Below are 17864 nucleotides of genomic sequence, written 5' to 3'. Positions count from 1 at the left end.
CCTAGGTTTCAAACCTCTTTCCTGATATTGTTCTTACCGTCTGGCCTTGCTCTCTCTAATGTTAGCATAGTGTTGAGAATTTGGGTTTTTAAACCCACAAAGCTCGAGATTTTTTGACTCTTCAACCATCTTGGTTGCACCTCACAGGGGAAAAAAAAGGCCTCTATTAACAAAACCCTTTTTCCCTGCCTCTGGGCTTCCAATCAGTTTCATCCTATGTTTATCTCTTTCCTGTGGCTCTCACTGAAGGCTGCAAGTAGCCGACACACTCCAACCTTCTAAATTTCATCTCCAAATCCTTTAACGGTACACCTTCAGGAGGCTCGTGGTCTTAGACCCAGGATTCAGTAGGTGGCACCATAACCAGCAGTGTTGCCATCACATAGCCGGGATGGTCAACCTCCTAGTGCAGGAAGCCTGCACTAGCGGTCATCCAACCTTAAATCAGCCAGTTGCACATTTTAGGGTTAGTCACATTCAACATTCACTTCTAGTACTGATTTCTGTATCACGTAAGAGTGTTTGTATTGCCAGTGATAGAAAACCTGATCACACTAGCTTAAACAAAATAGAGAATTTATTTGCTAGTGTAAGTTAAAAGTCCAAAATAGAGCTAGCTTCAGGTATAGATGGATTCAGCCAACAACGTCAACAGCTGGGTGTTCTCCATCCCCAGCTCCCCCACTTTGTTGGTCTCATTTTCAAACCCCATGTGGGTGAGAGGATGAGTGAGCCAATTCCAGCCCCTCCATCTTCACAGATCCAACTCCAATCTCATCCCTCAGGAAGAGTCCTCTCCTCTGGCCACAAATTCCCTTGGTTCTGATGAGGTCACAGGCCATCGCCAAAAAAGTCTCTGGGGCCACATGAATGCAAGGATCCTATGAGCCAGCTCTTCGTGTATCTGGAATGGGAGTGAATTCCTCTGGACCCACAGGGTCTGGGAAGGAGGGAGGGAGGGAGGGAGGGATGGATGGATGCGTCTCCAAACGAAAACTGAAGGACATCATTGTAAGTAGGGTCAGTGGAGGCTGAGCTGCCAAAACATAAGGAAATGTATTGCAAATATTTCCCCAAGTAAAATTATACCAACTTATATTAGCAGGACATAGAATAGGACAAAATTTGTTTTTAATTTCTCTGTTTCTGAGATTATTTTTAAATGATCAGCCCTCTATGTAGCTGTACTGATAAGTTTATGGGGATGAAGTTAATTCCTTTGTTTCTGCTCTTTTAAATCACATAATTCCCATGTTTTAACAAGTTGCACGTAGAATTTCTCTTACAATAAATGCATACATTTAATTTGGTACTGTTTCCTTTTCCCCCGAAAAAGCTATAAGGGGGGTATTTTGCTATTGAAGAAGGTGGTGTTTTAGAATGGAAGGAATACAGTATTCTAAAATATGTTTCTACTACCAGGGAAATACTGAACCATAACAGGTAGTCACGGAAACACAACTTGAAAAACCAGAATTATAAAAAACAATTGTTCTTATATTTTATCCATGTCACTGTTGCCCTTATTCAGTCTCTGGTGATTTGGGGTCACCATAGGAGGGTCGTTGGCTGTGATTCTTTACGGCTTTACCCAGACTGGTGAGAACCACCGTGTTGTACTATAATAATCTCTGTCCGTCCTTCATTTTCTGTTTCTGTAGATCAACATGGAGGATTCTTCATCTGATTGGTCCGGAGACTGTTGATTATTGTTTTACTCTGTCATTAGGCTGGGACTGGTCTATGTATTGAATAGGGTGATGTACGCATTTAAAATCCTCTTTGAAGTCCAGGACTGTGATTATCTTTATTCGCCTCGGGGTCTCAATCCACTTTTCTTCGGCCTTTGATTATAATAACATCCCCAACAGCAATACAAACCTACCCTCAACTGCTTCCCTCCACATCACAGCCTTCTCTCTACCCCTCTTCCTTCCACCTCTTCTTATGCTTATAGAGAGGAATTAAGTGAAATCCTCCTCTGAACTTAAAATGAGGCTTAAGGCCATAATGACACTGGACCATGGAGACAGACCGGGCTTCTGGCACCAGCTCTGCTGCTGCCTGCTGTGTGACAGAGGCAGGTCACTTAACCTCTCTGGACCCCCGTCTCCTCTTCTGTAAATGATGGTGTGGACTCTGATCTCTGCAGTCTCATTCGTCCTTAAAATTCCTTATTCGGAGAAACTGACGTGGATCTGGGAACACCTGGGCACAGAGGAAGGGCAGGAAGCACTTTCACATCCAACACCTACACCCACTGCAGAGAGTGGCCTCCAAGGCCGCTTTGTCAGTGATGCAGTTGGAACCGGCCCCCGCCCACCATGTGATCTCACCTTTGTCTCCATCTTTTCCTGCCTTATTTCCTTTATCTTTTAATTTCTTCCCCTTCCTTTCCGATTGGATTATTTATTTGTTTTTAACTTTCCTGACCCATTTTTCTCTTCCCCACTGCCCAGTGACATGAGCCCCTTGCACTGCATGAGACTCTGCACACACTGCCAAGCCCCCCGGTTGGCTAAAGGGTTTACTGCTCATCTCCAGTGTCCTTTCCCTGGCAGATTTCCCTTTAACCTAAGCCTTCCCAAGAAGAAAGTGCAAGTCTAGCCTTGGCATTCCTTAGTCACTGCTTTACGGGGAACAGCCTTAGGCTCTTAAAAACATGTTACGTTCTGGTAGAATTTTTAAGAGAGATTGATTTTCTTTTTCATTCAACAAATAATATTTATTGAGCACCTACCAGGAGTCAGATGCTGCTCTAGATGCTGAGGCGACAGCAGGAAATAAGGTCCTATGGAGCTTGAATTCTAGTGGGGAGGGATGTACAAGTAAATAAACAATTAAATGAAAACATGTCAGGTGGTGACATGTGCAATGTATAAAAGAAAATGGGAGTAGAGATGGGACATGAGAGGGGGCATTTTTGCTGACAACTGGAGAATGAAAAGGAACCAGGGAGGTGAATGTACCAGGTGAGAGGGCTTACAAGTGTCAGGGCCAGGATGCAAATGAGCTTGTGCATTTAAGGAACAGAAAGACCTGGAAGGAAATTAGCAAGAGGGAGTTTACTTGAGATGAGGTCAGAGAGCTGGGTGTGCGGGGGGACGCAGACCTTGTGGGTTCTTGTGAGCCTAGGCAGAGCTTGGATTTTTAAAGTGAAATGAGAAACCACTGGAGGGTTTTAAACAGGGAGGAACATTATCTGATTTATGTCCTATGGTGCATAGTGGACACCTCATAAATGTATCCAAAGTTGACTGTGCTTACAAGTTCTCATTAAAGGTGAAATAGACCCAAACCCTAGACCAACTACTCCCTTGTGTGTCTAACAGGCTCCAGACTTCTAAGTGACATACCCCCTTCTAGTTGAGTTTTTCCTAATGGGTGAGAATAGTCATGAACTGTAGTGTCCTAGGATGTGTGTGTGTGTGTGTGTGTGTGTGTGTGTGTGTGTGTGTGCGCGCGTTTGGGGCACATTACTTATTAGAGAACTTCAAAGTAATTCTGTAAATACATAGAGAAATCACCCTATTGCCCATGTTCTCTTTTTAGACCCAACTATAGTTAGACTTCCCCAAAGAGTCACTCAGACATTTATTTACCTGGTAGGTGATCAAGCTCTGTGTTTTCCCAAGGTTAGTGGAGAGCGAAGGAGATAATAGCTGCAGGCCTCCACCTCTGTCCAGCCTCAGGCCTGCATGTATTTATTCATGTATTGAGTGTCCCTTGGACTCCAGGCCCTACGTTAGTTGAGAAGAATAAAGTCTGTACCATCAAGTGGCACCAGGCAAAGTAGAAGACTCCAGGTCACTAATCCTTGGAAGCTCCACTTCCAGGAATTCTGCCATGGCTTGGCATCATGAAACTCCTTGTAAGGCTAGACTCGTATCTCAAAGAATTGAGAGTTAAAAGAACCTTGGACGTCAGCTATCCCAGTACTTCTCCAAAATGTGCCTCTGTTTTTCATTCTTTCAGCTGGTACCGTTTTCTCAGAGGTACATGGTGTGTGTCACAAATATAAGTCTGAACCTTTCAGGTGGATTGAAAAAAAATTATGAGCATTTTCAGATTTTTATACACTTCTCAAGCTTTCGGTATAATATTTTTTGCCTATATTCCATTGCCTACCCACCTCTAGAGTCCTTTGAGAGTGAGGAATCTGAGTTTCCTCCTTGTGTACTCATCATCTCTGTGCTTCTGTCAAGCATCCTCTGGGAGAGTTATTGTCACCCCATTAAGCGTGGCGGACGGAAACAAAACATTTTGGCTTAGAAAGCTCTGATCTTCAGCTGACTTGAGCTGTACAGGCTTACTTCGGAGATACTGAAGATTCCGTTCCAGGCTACTGCAGTAAAGCAAATACCGCAATAAAGCAAGTCACACCGAAATTTTTGGTTTCCCAGTGCATGTACAAGTTATGCTTATACTCTACTGTAGGCTATTAAGTGTGCAGTAGCATCATGTCTAAAAAAAATGTACATACCTTAATTAAAAACTACTTTATTGCTATTGTAAATCAACTATACCTCAATTTTAAAAAACTTCATTCAAGTGGTAATCATCATCTGAGCCTTCAGCGAGCCGTGGTAGTAACATCAAAGATCAGTAGGGCTTCCCTGGTGGCGCAGTGGTTGAGAGTCCGCCTGCCGATGCAGGGGACATGGGTTCGTGCCCCAGTCCGGGAAGATCCCACATGCCGCGCAGCGGCTGCTGAGCTTGCGCGTCCGGAGCCTGTGCTCTGCAACGGGAGGGGCCACAGCAGTGAGAGGCCCGCGTACTGCAAAAAAAAAAAAAAAAAAAAAAGATCAGTAATCACAGATCACCATAACCAATATAATAATAATGAAGAAGTTTGAAATGTTGCTTGAATTACCAAAATGAGACACAAGGTGAGCAAATACTTTGGGGAAAAATGGCGCCAATAGACTTGCGTGACTCAGGGTTGCCACAGACCTTCAATTTGTTAAAAAAAAAAGATAAAATGTACAATCTGAAAAAAAATAAAGAAAGGCTTGACACTAAATGTAAAGAGACACACTGAATCAAATAACCCCACTAACCCATATTCTACCTTATAATGAGGTTTGGAGGAAGAAAGCCAAAACCAATAAAGTGCCAGTGATTTTTATAACTTTGCTCAATACAAACAGTAGAAGTGAAAACAAACAAATATAAAGAGCCTAGAATATTAAAATGGGCATTTGTGTGTGTGAATATTTATGGCTTTTTTTAGAAAGTCCTTAGACATACTTAATCCCTGAAGACCATAATCTCAAGAGAATAAATTACTTCCATAGAGTCAAACCAGTGACGGGCCACGGTTTAAAAATGCCACGTTCCAAACAGTTTAAAGAGAGAAACAGGATTCAATGAGAGTTTGTGGGACTACAAAGAGATGCACTGAAGTTATTAACCAAATTATTTGAAATGCCTTGAAAGTAAGAGTTTTCTCAGTGTAATATGAATTTTAAATAAATACAATTTTGGTACTTTAAAAAAATAATAAAATAAAATGTAATATCTGCAAAGCACAATAAAGCGAAGCACAATAAAATAAGTTGTGCCTGTATATCATTTATCCTGACTTGGGCACCAAAATCACGTTTCAAAACTCATTTGCCTTCCTACACCTGACTAGCTCTCTTCACCTGCGTTTATAACTTACTCCCTACCCCGCTCTGTAGATGAGGAAGGATCACTTATGTTATTTATTAGTGCTGCTTAGAGCTTTTAGTTCTTGAGCGACTCTTTCCCTTAATCCTAAATGTTATCATCAATATCGAGAGTGACGCTTTAACATGGAATTTCTTGAAGGAATCTCACGTTCCGTGAGCAGGTGTTTTTGTGGAGGTGTCTAGAATAAAGTTGGGCTGTTGACCAGATGGACGTGCTCATCTCCTCTTGTCCCTCTTGTCTCCTCTTGTCCCAAAAGGTATGTTACACCTGGTGGGAAAGAGAAACAATTAATTTTCCAATTTTAGGGGTTTCTTCTTGCTTGCTTCTGAAGTAAAACCTATCTAGCCTTTTTTTCTGCATAAAAGGAGGAAGGAACAAGCAACAAATTAATCAGACAGGAAGTGAATAACCACAGAAGGATGTCTGCCTCTGACTCAGTGTGTCACATTTAACGAGAGGCCGGAGCTTGTCCAAAACGGCTGTCCAAAAACGACCCCACGTTTGCGTTAGAAGATGATGCCTTTCTCAGGGACGGTTTTCTCTCTCATATCTTACTTGCTCCCTGTCTGCCTGTGTCCCTGATCATGCCTTCCTGCAGTATCCTTTAACGGTAAGAAAGATTATATTCAAACTAAATGTATTTCCTTTATTCAGTTAGAGGGAAGGACTCGATGGCTTTTGGTGGACCATAGTATGTTGAGATTAAGTTGTTTAATTTTTCAGTAGAGTACCATGTGGTCGAGTCCTGTTGCACACAGGACTAGTTTCACTGCTATAGTGATCATGGGCAATTTAGAACTTGTGTTTTGAACCAAAATGTAAGCGAGATTTTCAGGAGAATTTTTCCTGACCACTGGGCAAGTTTGGATCCACAGGAGTTTTTTCTGCCATTTAAAATGGGGGTTTATGTCAGTAACTGTATCCTTTCGGTGGATGGTGCAATTGTCCACATGACTGCCTTTGAATTGTCACTTTGGCCGACAACAGTAAGTGCTTTTCAAGCAAAAGGAGCCACTGGAAGCTTCAAAGGAAAGTACCGTGGAGCTAAGCTCTTGCCAGTCTGTTGCTACAGACCTGTTACTTAAGTTCAGATCCCAAACCATTTCTAAGCAGAGTCTTTTAGGACAGTTTGTCTTTTAGAATCATTCTGTTCAACATCCTAACAGTGCGGTGCACAATTACTATTGCTAATCAAATTCTGCAGCATTCATTGTAACTAGTTACATTTAATATGATTAATATTTTGACATAAAATAATTGTAATTTTCGTATTTCAAACGGTGTACCCAGAGATCTACAGAGCAGGATTAAGGAAACTTTTTTGTATCAAAAAAATGCTTTTTTTTTCTTTGGGGCATATATGAAAAAGCAACTTGACTTATATTCCTTTTACCCCATGGAGAAATATAAAATAAAGCTTTAAAAAGTTAAGAGGGCACAACTTTGGTCAATAAGTATAAGTTCTTTTAAATAATTCAGTGGCATAACTAGTGTATACAGTAGAAAATAGACAAGTGGTAAAGCGAAGAAAAGACTATAGGAGGGTTCTAATTAAGAAAAGTAGGACAGCTTGGTAGAGAGAAAGATAGTGGGAAAGCAGGATAAAGAATAAGACAGGATAGTGAGAGAGGAAGATGAGAAGCCTGAAAAAGATTTTGAGGTCCATTAGTGTGGAAACCATACCCTTACTAGTCACTTGGGCTGTGGGTCTAACATTATGGGTTAACTTCATAAAGTTATGTTGCTTCTGAACTGGAACATCATTTAGTCGAAATTCTCCTTTTATAGTCTAAAGAGGTTAAATGATTTATCTAAAATCATAGGTTGTTTTCTGATGCTCTTGGAAAAGTTCACCTGTTGGTTAATTGCTCACAGCTCTTCAATTACTCTAATATCTAAACTTTTAAGGATTACACATACTCTGAATGAACTGCAGTATTCAGAGACCTTCCCATGGTGAAGAATTTTCCCTGGGGTCCAGCAGCAATTTCACTCTGATCGTTGACGAAATCAAATTCTAGATCTTCCCTATAGGCTGGAAGTTCCCCAACCTGTGCTAAAATGTAAGAGGAAGTGAGCTACCTAATTCCTGGACCTTTCAAGTTTTACGCACTTTTGGAGTCTGCTTAACATTTCATGAACACGTCATTTTCGTTGGGAGTTTCTGGCTATTTAAATTGTGATTCGTTCCTGCTTTAAGGTTTGACTCATTTTTGTTTTTCCAAATTGTCATACATTTACTTATTGTTGAAAAGAGCATTTCCCCTGGACTATCAAATACCTCTGTCTGTATTTTGCAACCCTGAGTCCTGAAAATTAAAACTGAAAAAAAGAATACTAGAATAAGTAATGCCTTAATTAGTGTGCTTTTCTGAGAAATTTAAAGTGCACTTTATATGCACCTCCCTTTGCCATTCATTTGTAATGCAGAAGTTTGCATGGGTGTGCACATGTAGGCTACATCATCAGCTCGTGGTTTCTCTTTCTCATGGTTAAAAAAAGGAAAAGACAGTGTTTATTGAGCGCTCACCGTATGTTAGGCTCTTGACTTTTGCTTATTTTATTTTTTTTAAATGCTAATACTTATTTAGCACTTGCCTCATTTAACTTTTTTTTTTTTTTTTTTTTTTTTTTTTTGCGGTATGCGGGCCTCTCACTGTTGTGGCCTCTCCCGTTGCGGAGCACAGGCTCCGGACGCGCAGGCTCAGCGGCCATGGCTCACGCGCCCAGCCGCTCCGCAGCATGTGGGATCTTCCCAGACCGGGGCACGAACCCATGTCCCCCGCATCAGCAGGCAGACTCTCAACCACTGCGCCACCAGGGACGCCCCTCATTTAACTCTTGAATAGTCCTGTTGAGTCGGTACCCTTCTCGCCATTTTATTGTGGGAACTGGACTTAGGCTAAGCAATTTACCCAAGGCCACTAACAACTAACTGTAATTTCAAGAGCTTTTTTCGTAAGTACAGTTAGGAGGCCACAAGATGTCCTTTTCTAATCCCGAGAATCTGGGATTGTACAAATGCTTTGTTTTAAGTGTCACAGCCACAGTAAATATCTTTACGTGAATAATCTCAGGTAAGACCATTTCCTTTCTAAGTCTTATGACCTTTTCAGAAGTAAATGTGGTGACTCTTCTGCTTATATTATAAGGCTACACTTTCAATGGTTAAATGAATAAAATAAGTTGAGTTTGTTGACCTATATGCTGTGAGTATGTGTGCATGAGTGTGTGTGTGTGTGTGTGTGTGTGTGTAGTGGAGAACAGGGAGGGGCAGATCTTAATCATCTGGTAAAACTAAATGTGGTGCTGAGGATTTAGGGAAACGTAGTTTTGAGATTTTAGGCCCTTAAAGAGAGTACTAAAAAAAAAACAACCACCAGTACTTGTTAGAGATGGGAAGTTGTGGGAGGCAAATTGGTACTTTTTAGTTAAGTGGATAAAGTAGAAAAGATTTCTCTTCCCTTTCCCATAGTTAAACAAGGACAAGTAGGTGGGTCATTGAACTTACCTTCATTTTCTCATTTTTGAGAGGGTTTAGCTGTCTATGAATTTGCACTAATTTTTCAATTAAACATGTAGGACAATGTATTAAAAAATAATTTTACTTCATAGCAACCTTTATTTCCCCAGCAGTTACTCTTACAATAAAATTGTGGGTTTGTGTCCAAGCTCCCCTCTAATCGTAATGACATTGTAGATGCTTCAAAATGTCTTCTCTGAAAAATCCCCCCTACTCCCCAAATTATCCAACTCTTTATCTAAAAGAAGTGTTTCTGAAATAGCCAGGGACCCTCCAAGTACAGCAGAGACACAAACCCTTACCATTGAGAAGACAGCCCGTAAGCAGAATTCACTTAAGCTATTGCCTTAAATGATGATCAACGGAGAAAAGAGCAAGTACGTTTTGAGAAATGAGGGGTCCCGTGTACAGCTCAGATTGAGAAAAACAATGATTATGAACTAGGTGAGGCAGTTGCTTTGCTTATAAAGGAAAGCTTGTTCCTCTTCTCTACCTTTGGCTTCTTCTTGGGTTGAGCAGCCTTTTCTGCTTCTCCTCTTGCATTGATTGCCTCATTGCCTTCAGCCCTCTGGAGCTTGGACTGAGGAGAGGAAGAGTCACAATAATAGAAACAAACTTTATGCAAACGTATTAAAAGTTGCTAAAATGGCCAAAAATGACATGCCGGGCTTGGGGGTGGGGCACTGAGCTGTTGCACTGGGCCTGGTATCAGAAAATAGAAACTACGGGCAACTGCAGCTGTGAAAAGACTGCTAAAGAAACAGGATGGCTGTGGTTTGCTGTGAGCATCAATTTTCCTGTTGAGCATTTTTACAGGAAGTTGAAGAACAAAGCCAACTTCATCTTAATTAGTTCTGATGGTTTGCAGATCTTATACACATCCAACTAAGTTTGTCTCTTGGAGGAGTTTCTAAAGAATAGAACCCAAAATAATCATGAGTAGGAGTCCCCAAACTACCAGTGTTAGCAGCAATTTGAGTTTTCGCTAAATGATTTTATTTTAACGGTATAACTTGGAGTAGATTCATTACCTTTATAATGAATGCCTTTGCAGTCTTTTTTTTATGGCTGCAATAACTCGATATGAATTTAAGGGCCTTTCCTTATTAAAACACTGTCGAGTTGTATGTATTATAAATTTCCTTCTGTTAATATTTATTGGTCAAACAGTTGTGCATGTGTGTATTTATATAGATACAAAGAGGTACATGTGTGTTTGTGTATAAAAGCTGGAAAAATATACATCAAAAAGTTAACAAGAATTATCGCTGGGTATTATCAACCCCAACCCTTTTTCACCTAATATTTAATTATTATCAAATGCTTCCTTCAGTGGTTAACTACAACTGTCATGTTTTATTTTCATCTTTGTATTTTTATATTGTTTATAATTTTCTAAATGAACATATGCTACTTTTGGAAGCAGAAAAAAAATTCTCAAAAATCTAACCTGAAGACGCCAAGAGCACAGAAGAAATATATACATGAAAAAGAGTTAAGAGCATTATACATAAAATAAAATATCAAGGAATATAAATAAAAATAAGATAGAGAATAGAAAGTAATGAGGGCAAGAGAACATTGGATGTTAGGATCTTTTCAGTTGTATTATTTCTATTATGTCCTTTCCCTGTACCCACCCCCCACACACACACAGTGATGAATTCAACCTTTTCTGAACAAAAAGTTTACTTTTCTCCCATTCATTTTAGGTAGAATAGTATTTAAGGGTGACTTTTGGCAAGATTTGCATAGCAAAATGCTTTATATTTTTGAATGGTCCAAAATTGTGATAAAACATAACTGGATAAACCTGCTTCTTATCTTCTCTGCTAGAACTTGGCCGATTCACACCCACGTCTTCAGGATTAGAGGCCGGCCTTCTGAGGATTATTTCATTGGACAGTGCTGGAAATCTCTCCCCTCTTCCTGTCAATCTATAGTGTGGGCCTCACATGACATAATCTAGAATGAATTTGACATTGGTTGGAAGAAACTAAGAAACAGTTTATTTAAATAACTTGCCAGTTCTCTTGATCATTTTACATTCAGAGATAATTCTGCTTTCTTAGATGAGCATATTGAAGAAGAAAGCATAAGTTTCCTGGGGCAACTCTGGGCTGAACTCTGGGCTCTGATTGAGTGTCTAGTTGTCCATGCTGTTGGGGGAATACGTCACAGTAGGGTGGGGAGCGATTCACTCTCTCACAAGGTGTTCCCCATAACCAGTATTACACATTGAGCAGATGGCTCGGGGCCACCAGCTACCCTGGTTGATCTAGGGTCAGTGTGTGATGCTGTCCACTGTCCAGCATCATTAAAACATGATGCTGACCTACTAGAAGTGTAGTAAAACCAACAAAATCATCCATGTCTCTCACAGAACTAGGAAATTCCAGAATTTCTAAATATTGATGTATATTGTGTGTATATATGTACGTGTGTGTAGGTGACAAAGAAGAGCCAATTAGTGGATTTTTTAAAATTTATTAATTTATTTATTTATGGCTGTGTTGGGTCTTCGTTTCTGTGTGAGGGCTTTCTCTAGTTGTGGCAAGTGGGGGCCACTCTTCATCGTGGTGCGCGGGCCTCTCACTATCGCGGCCTCTCTTGTTGCGGAGCACAGGCTCCAGACGCGCAGGCTCAGTAGTTGTGGCTCACGGGCCCAGTTGCTCCGTGGCATGTGGGATCTTCCCAGACCAGGGCTCGAACCCGTGTCCCCTGCATTGGCAGGCAGATTCTCAACCGCTGCGCCACCAGGGAAGCCCCAATTAGTGGATTTTTGAAGTCATTTATGTAAAATATTCTACTCTGTTCTCTCAACCCAAAGAATCAATTCCTTTATGAAAGGTTTATTGGTAGATCCCTCCCCTCATCTCAATAGTTTCCACCAAAAATTTGTTGACTTTTTTAGGGATTCAGTTATTAAATAAAACTTTGGTAATCACTCACGTTCCCTAGGGTTCAGGATTTTTTTAATATATGTTTTATCTATTTATTTATTTAGGCTGTGTCGGGTCTTAGTTGAGGCATGCGGGCTGTTCATTGTGGCACGTCGATTTTCTCTTCTCTAGTTGTGGCGTGTGGGCTCCAGGGCATGTGGGTTCTGTAGTTTGCGGCCTGCGGGTTCCAGTTGAGGCACGGGAGCTCAGTAGTTGTGGCATGCGGGCTTAGTTGGCCCGCAGCATGTGGGATCTTAGTTCCCCTACCAGCGATCGAACCCACATCCCCTGCATTGCAAGGCAGGTTCTTTACCACTGGACCACCAGGGAAGTCCCCCCTCCGGTTGACTTTTAATTTCTTTAACGTATGACAGACAATCCAGAGATAGTTTGGGTGAGAAATCAATTGATGGTTTTATTCAAAAGCTATTATCTTATAATTTTCACTGTGGATAGCAGACATGATAGATAACATGTATTGTTGAAACTGTGTTTATCATTTGCTAGGGCTGCCATATCAAAGCACCACAGACTGGGTGGCTCGAACAGCAGAATTTTGTTATCTCACATTTCTGGAGGTCGGAAGTCAAAGATCAAGGTGTCGGTGAGAGCGCCCACCCGCAGATCCTCTCCCCGTTGTTTATCGGAGGGGGCGGGGCAGGGGCAGGCCCAGCCTCTGTGCTCCAGAGGTTTATTTATAAGTCAGTTAATGCACAGAGAGAGCCATAATAGCAACGACAGAAAACTGTAAAATACTTAGATTAAAGAGGCCTTACAGGGTGGCAGTCCCCTGAGAGTTTCCCTGTTCCATCATCTGGCCCCTAAGGCGTACAGAAGTTCAGTTTTATCTTTGCAACCAGAGACTGGTTTATGAGAAGCAAACCCGTAAGAGGTTCCCGGTAGCTGATCGGAATCCACTTCTTCCTCAGTATTAGGATTAACAGGATGGCAGGTTAGCTGGTGAGCGTAGAACCTGACACAATGGAGTGTTGAGGGGCCTTTCATCCACTGAGCACGTGGACAGCCTGTCCCATGGAGCCCATCTCTCGGGCCCTCTGGGTGGACCCGGCCACCCCTTACTTGGTTAGCTCCCTCCTCAGCTGTTCAGACCATTGCTTTGGCCATAGCAGCTCTGACAGTTAGTTGGGCCTGAATCCCGTTTCAGATCCCCGTCCTTCCTCCTGGTCCTAGGACAAAACCCTGAGGCTTCTGGAGGTGCCCCTGCAGCTGGAGCACCCCCTTCATAGGCCTCCAAACACAGGCCCCCCCAGCCCTCCTTATTACACTGCCCGTGTAGCCCCACGGGGGACCGATTGGTGTCACCCAGAAAAGACCAATGTAAGGAACAGATTTTAAAAGAACCCCTGTCTGAGACAGGCTCTTATTGAAAACCGGATTCTGACCGAGTTTACAGGTGAGCTGCAGTACTAGTTAGCCCTTTACCTGCCTAAAAATGCTTATCTAAGAAGAGCAGGGATCAAAAGGACTTGATGTGAATGAGTTTCGCGGGTCTTTTAGCGAGTTATTAATTTCTCTGAGTCCCAGCGTCCTCCTCTGTAAAATGAGTGGAATTATGCTAGTTTGCAGTGTGGTCATAAGTATTCAAGACGACAGAAATAAAGTGCCCTTTATCATCCACTTGACTGTTAATAGATGAGAGCAGCTCTTGCTGCTCCAGAGTTTTTTAAATTTCATTTTCTAGATGGCACTCAGAATAGAACTGTCAGAAGCTCTCTTGATTCCTGTCTTCCAGTAGCTTTGACAAGTTTGACCATGTCCTCTTAGCTTTTCCATTCCGTTACTGTCACAGAAAGCAAGCCATCCATCCAGCAAAACTTCTATGGAAAGTAACAGCTGACCCTTGAACGATGCGGGGGTTAGGGGCAACGACCCTCTGCACGCAGTCAGCCCTCTGTATCCACGGGTCCTCTGCACCCGGATTCCGCATCCTTGGATTCAACTACCCATGGATGGTATAGTACTATGATGTTTACTATTGAAAACAATCCACATCTAAGTGGACCCGTTGTTTCAAGGGTCATCTGTATTTGTTTCAAGGTATAAGTTTTCCACGTTAACTTTCAGTGGTTGAACTAAGTTAATACTTTAAATTGTTTTTTCTTTTGGCCATGCCATGTGACTTGTGGGGTCTTGGTTTCCCGACCAGGGATCGAACCTGGGCCCCCAGCAGTGGAAGTGCAGAGTCCTAACCACTGGACCCCCAGGGAATTCCCTAATACTTTAAATTCTAAGAGGTTGTTTTCTGCAATTAAGAGACTATTGAAAATAAAAGATAATTCTGAGGTTTGAAATTCAGGACACATGTTCCACAGAAACAATGTTATTCAGGTGGTCAGTGTTCCAGGCTGCTCACTTGGTTTAAGGCTCTACCACCAGGCTTCTCAAATGCATATGAATCACCCAGGGATCTTGTGAAAATGCGGAAACAAATGCAGTGCAGGCAGAGGGACTGAGATTTGATGTTTCTAACAGCTCTGGGTGATGCCCCGCTGCCAATCCGGGAGCGCTGCTGATCCAGGAGTGGCAAGATCTGGGTGGGAGAAGCTGGGATACTGAGGGGTGAGTAGGTGGGTGAGGGCTGCGGCCTGGGGCTTCCGCTTAGACCCAGGGATGGGACTCCGAGGACTGGGGGAAAGGGAGACAGGGTTCATTGCTGGCACAGCTCTGGGGGCACGTCCTTGCCATTGTTTCTTCAGCCCCTCATGTTTGCCAGGCTGCCCCCTTCGCCGCTGCTACCCACCAGGGCTTCCCTACGCTGTCTCACCGCCGCGGAGTCTGGCCTTCCCTTTGTCCCCAGAGCAATTAGACTATGCAGAAATCCTTTCTAAGGAAGCCTTTTGGTAGTAAACAGCCCAGAGTCAGAGGTTTGATTCCTCCTCTCTTTTTTCCCCCCTTTTTTTCCACTTGGATCCTGTAAGGAAATGCCAAGTAGCATAGAGGTAGGAATCCAGCCTCCTTGCCCATCTTATCTTCCCATATTCCCATCTCCTTTCCCCGGAGGACTGTAAGAACTTTGAGGGCAAGTATAGAAATATAGATTCATCTTTGCATTCCTGGGTGCTACCCAGACCTAGACAAATGTCAGGAATCTCAGAGAAGAAAAGCAGCGGAGTGGAGAAGAAACGTCAGGAATGTTGGAGAAGAAAAGCGCGGGCACGGAGTTGGCGGGAGAACGGGAGAGGGCTGCGCCATGGAGATGAGTGAAGAGGAGCCACTTGGACATCGGACTTGGCCAGGATACATTTCTAGCCGTTTCCTAATAACCTCGCAGCTTACTCGGGCGGCAGGCCAGGGTCCTTCCCCCAACCTGCTTTGGTGGTGGTGGGATTGAGCAGCATGAGGCACTGGGTTTTGCTTCCAGTATCTCCAGGCACTTCGGCTGAGAAGCCTTCCCTGCTGACCTCCTTCCAGAATAGTAACATCCTAGCCATGCCGTAAAGCAATTCCACCTCTTATAAAAGGTGGGCTTCGTGAATAGCTGCCACTTTGACGGGAAAGCGGGAAGGAAGATTAGGATGGAGTATTACTAAGAAGTCTAATACGTGATGGTGCTTTGTTTCTTTTTGTTTTTACAGATTTGTCAGCCAGACTGCTGAAAACGTAACTATCCAGGATGCCCGTACCGCCCCCTCCAGCACCCCCGCCACCGCCCACGTTTTCTCTGGTGAGTGATTCTCCCCATCCATGGCCCATGCACGAAGCAAGCTAAACAAAATTGAACCTGGCACACGTGTATTTGTTTTCAGTGTGTTCACATTCTGGCTTAAATATGAATGATATGGTAAGCTTTCCAGGTGCTGCAGTAAATAAGCCAGAGCCTGAGATGCAGCAGATAACAATACGAAAATGTTTTGTAGTCTAAGGTCTCATGTGATGCATAGGACACGCGTGGAATGTGGCTTAGTTAGGTTTCCTCTGCCTCCTCCATCAAGGAGACACGTCCTGTTCATTTGAACACGCTGGCCCAAGACGGTTGGCAGGAGCGGTTCTGCCCAGCCTGCACTGTTTTCAGCTTCTAGCCTTTAACATCTGGGCAGGATAGTCCAGAGACCCAGTCTGCCTGTCTGAAAATGCATCCATTAAAGTGTCCTCCAGACTCACTTTCTTTTTCTCTGCCTTTTGCCATCTTTCTTCCCTCTCTGTTTTTGACAAATAACCCCCATCTTCCACTCCCCCCTCCCCCCCCCCCACTTACTTCGCCCTTTAAATCCATCCTCGCAGTTCCGTGTGTACTTTCCTAAGGAATTTCTTCTCTGGGCTCATCCTGGCCCCCTGATGGACCCATCCTCAGAAGTTAGTGCACCCTCTTCCAGGAAGCCGGCAGCCCTCCCCGCAGTGATACGGAAGGTCTCCCAGACGCATCCCCCCAGTATGTGAGGCCTTCGCTGCTAAGGAGCCTCCCAGTGATGGGCCCTTCACTTTTCACTTGAGGAAACTGGAGCTCAGAGAGGAAAAGTCTCTTGCCTAGGCTTCCATGGTACACATTTTTTATAACCCATCTAAGGCTGGAACCTAGTTGGAAGAAGAGACCATTGATTAGCTCATTGCTATTCCAAGTGTGATCCTCCAACTCCTGGTTAGAGTCCCCAAAAAATAAGTACAGAAATTTAGAGTAAGCGCTTAGAAACACTTATAGCAATCTGATAGTGGTGTTATGTCTATTGTTTCTAAGATTGTATTTTGTGTGTCTTTTTTAAACGGATTCATTTTTCTAATAAGTCATTGTTATTTTACAAAATATTGGTCCATGACGGATTGGAAATTTTTTTCTTAAAAATTCGTCCTTCCCTTAGATAAGTTTGAAAAGCTGTGATCTGGCTAGCATAGAAGGACTAGTTTATATTTCCCCAAAAGTATAGGTTTTGCACCACTGCTGAGTCGTATGTGCCTTGATTTTTTTTTAATTTTAATGCTCGTGTTTAATATGTATTGTAAAAGTTATAACTGGCACACCCAGGGTTTAATAGTGAGTTAATTTAAAAGAAATGTTCACTGAGAAATAGTATAGTAAATAATATAGTGAATTAACTTAATGAAAAATATTAAATAATAACACAGGTAGCATGAGAAGATGACAAAAGTCACAAAAGTTGTACCAGAATGGTTGAAGTTTGGGACACCCTGGTTTATCCTATCCACTCATTTCTATCCATTATTACCTGACTAAAAGCAAGATCCTAGAGAGACAGGATATAGAGACGAGAAGATGGAAAGGTTGGTGGCCATCGTAGGACACCATCCAGTGGAACAGCACAGTCAAGAGATAAGTCAGCACCCAAGGAGGTCAGGTGTCAAAATAAATTTTGAGGCAGAACAGGAGGCCAGGGAGGGCTGCTGATCCAAAACCCTGAAGAGAACCAACGTGGACGTGGCGCTTAACCTCTAGACGCCTCAGGTTTTTTCATCCTTAAAACGAAGACAATAGGTAATTCAAAAAGCTCTTTCTAAGGTGTCCAAGGCATGTTGTTAAGTTATAAAAACAAGTTTCAGAGCAATAGAGGATGATCCCATTAGCAAAAGCGAACTGTATATGCAAAGAGCGTTTCTGGAACTGACTGCCAAGAAGCTCTTAACAGGCTTGCTTCAGAGGAGGGCTGGAGGCCAGTGGGGAAAGGGCATTTTATTTATTAATTTTTTTCCAACTGAGATATAATTGACATATAACATTCTATAAATTTAAGGTGGACAGCACATTGATTTGA

The 17864-nt window shown here is 42.7% G+C and overlaps 2 protein-coding genes across 21 annotated transcripts in view; one reads left to right on the top strand and one right to left on the bottom strand.

Moving 5' to 3' along the window:
* WIPF1 (WAS/WASL interacting protein family member 1) overlaps positions 1 to 17864 on the top strand; it is a 113093-nt gene that overhangs the window by 72767 nt on the left and 22462 nt on the right. For 3 of the 5 annotated variants that reach the window (XM_033423600.2, XM_012532163.3, XM_012532162.3), the window contains exon 2: positions 15738 to 15826. In XM_033423600.2, coding sequence (XP_033279491.1) covers positions 15776 to 15826 — 51 coding nt within the window. In that variant the 5' untranslated portion in view covers positions 15738 to 15775. Of the gene's footprint in view, positions 1 to 5938; positions 6287 to 12648; positions 12746 to 15737; positions 15827 to 17864 lie in introns of those variants that run through there. The other 2 variants (XM_033423602.2, XM_004267330.4) reach the window with 2 other exon arrangements.
* LOC117200499 (uncharacterized) overlaps positions 560 to 17864 on the bottom strand; it is a 113790-nt gene continuing 96485 nt past the window's right edge. For 4 of the 16 annotated variants that reach the window (XR_007478319.1, XR_007478318.1, XR_007478317.1 and 1 more), the window contains 2 exons: positions 9693 to 11164; positions 5109 to 5943 (listed from right to left, as the gene is read on the bottom strand). Coding sequence is in view for 6 of the 16 variants with exons in the window: in XM_049712065.1 (XP_049568022.1) it covers positions 832 to 1036; positions 9693 to 9779 (292 nt within the window). In the remaining 10 variants the exon portion in view is untranslated. Of the gene's footprint in view, positions 2209 to 5108; positions 5944 to 9692; positions 11165 to 16357; positions 16675 to 17864 lie in introns of those variants that run through there. The other 12 variants (XR_004482068.2, XM_049712067.1, XM_033423606.2 and 9 more) reach the window with 9 other exon arrangements.

Source organism: Orcinus orca, chromosome 7, assembly GCF_937001465.1.
Source record: "Orcinus orca chromosome 7, mOrcOrc1.1, whole genome shotgun sequence".
Lineage (NCBI taxonomy): Eukaryota > Metazoa > Chordata > Mammalia > Artiodactyla > Delphinidae > Orcinus > Orcinus orca.
The sequence above is the reverse complement of the archived record's forward strand: the minus strand, read 5'-3'. Positions and strand labels throughout refer to the sequence as shown.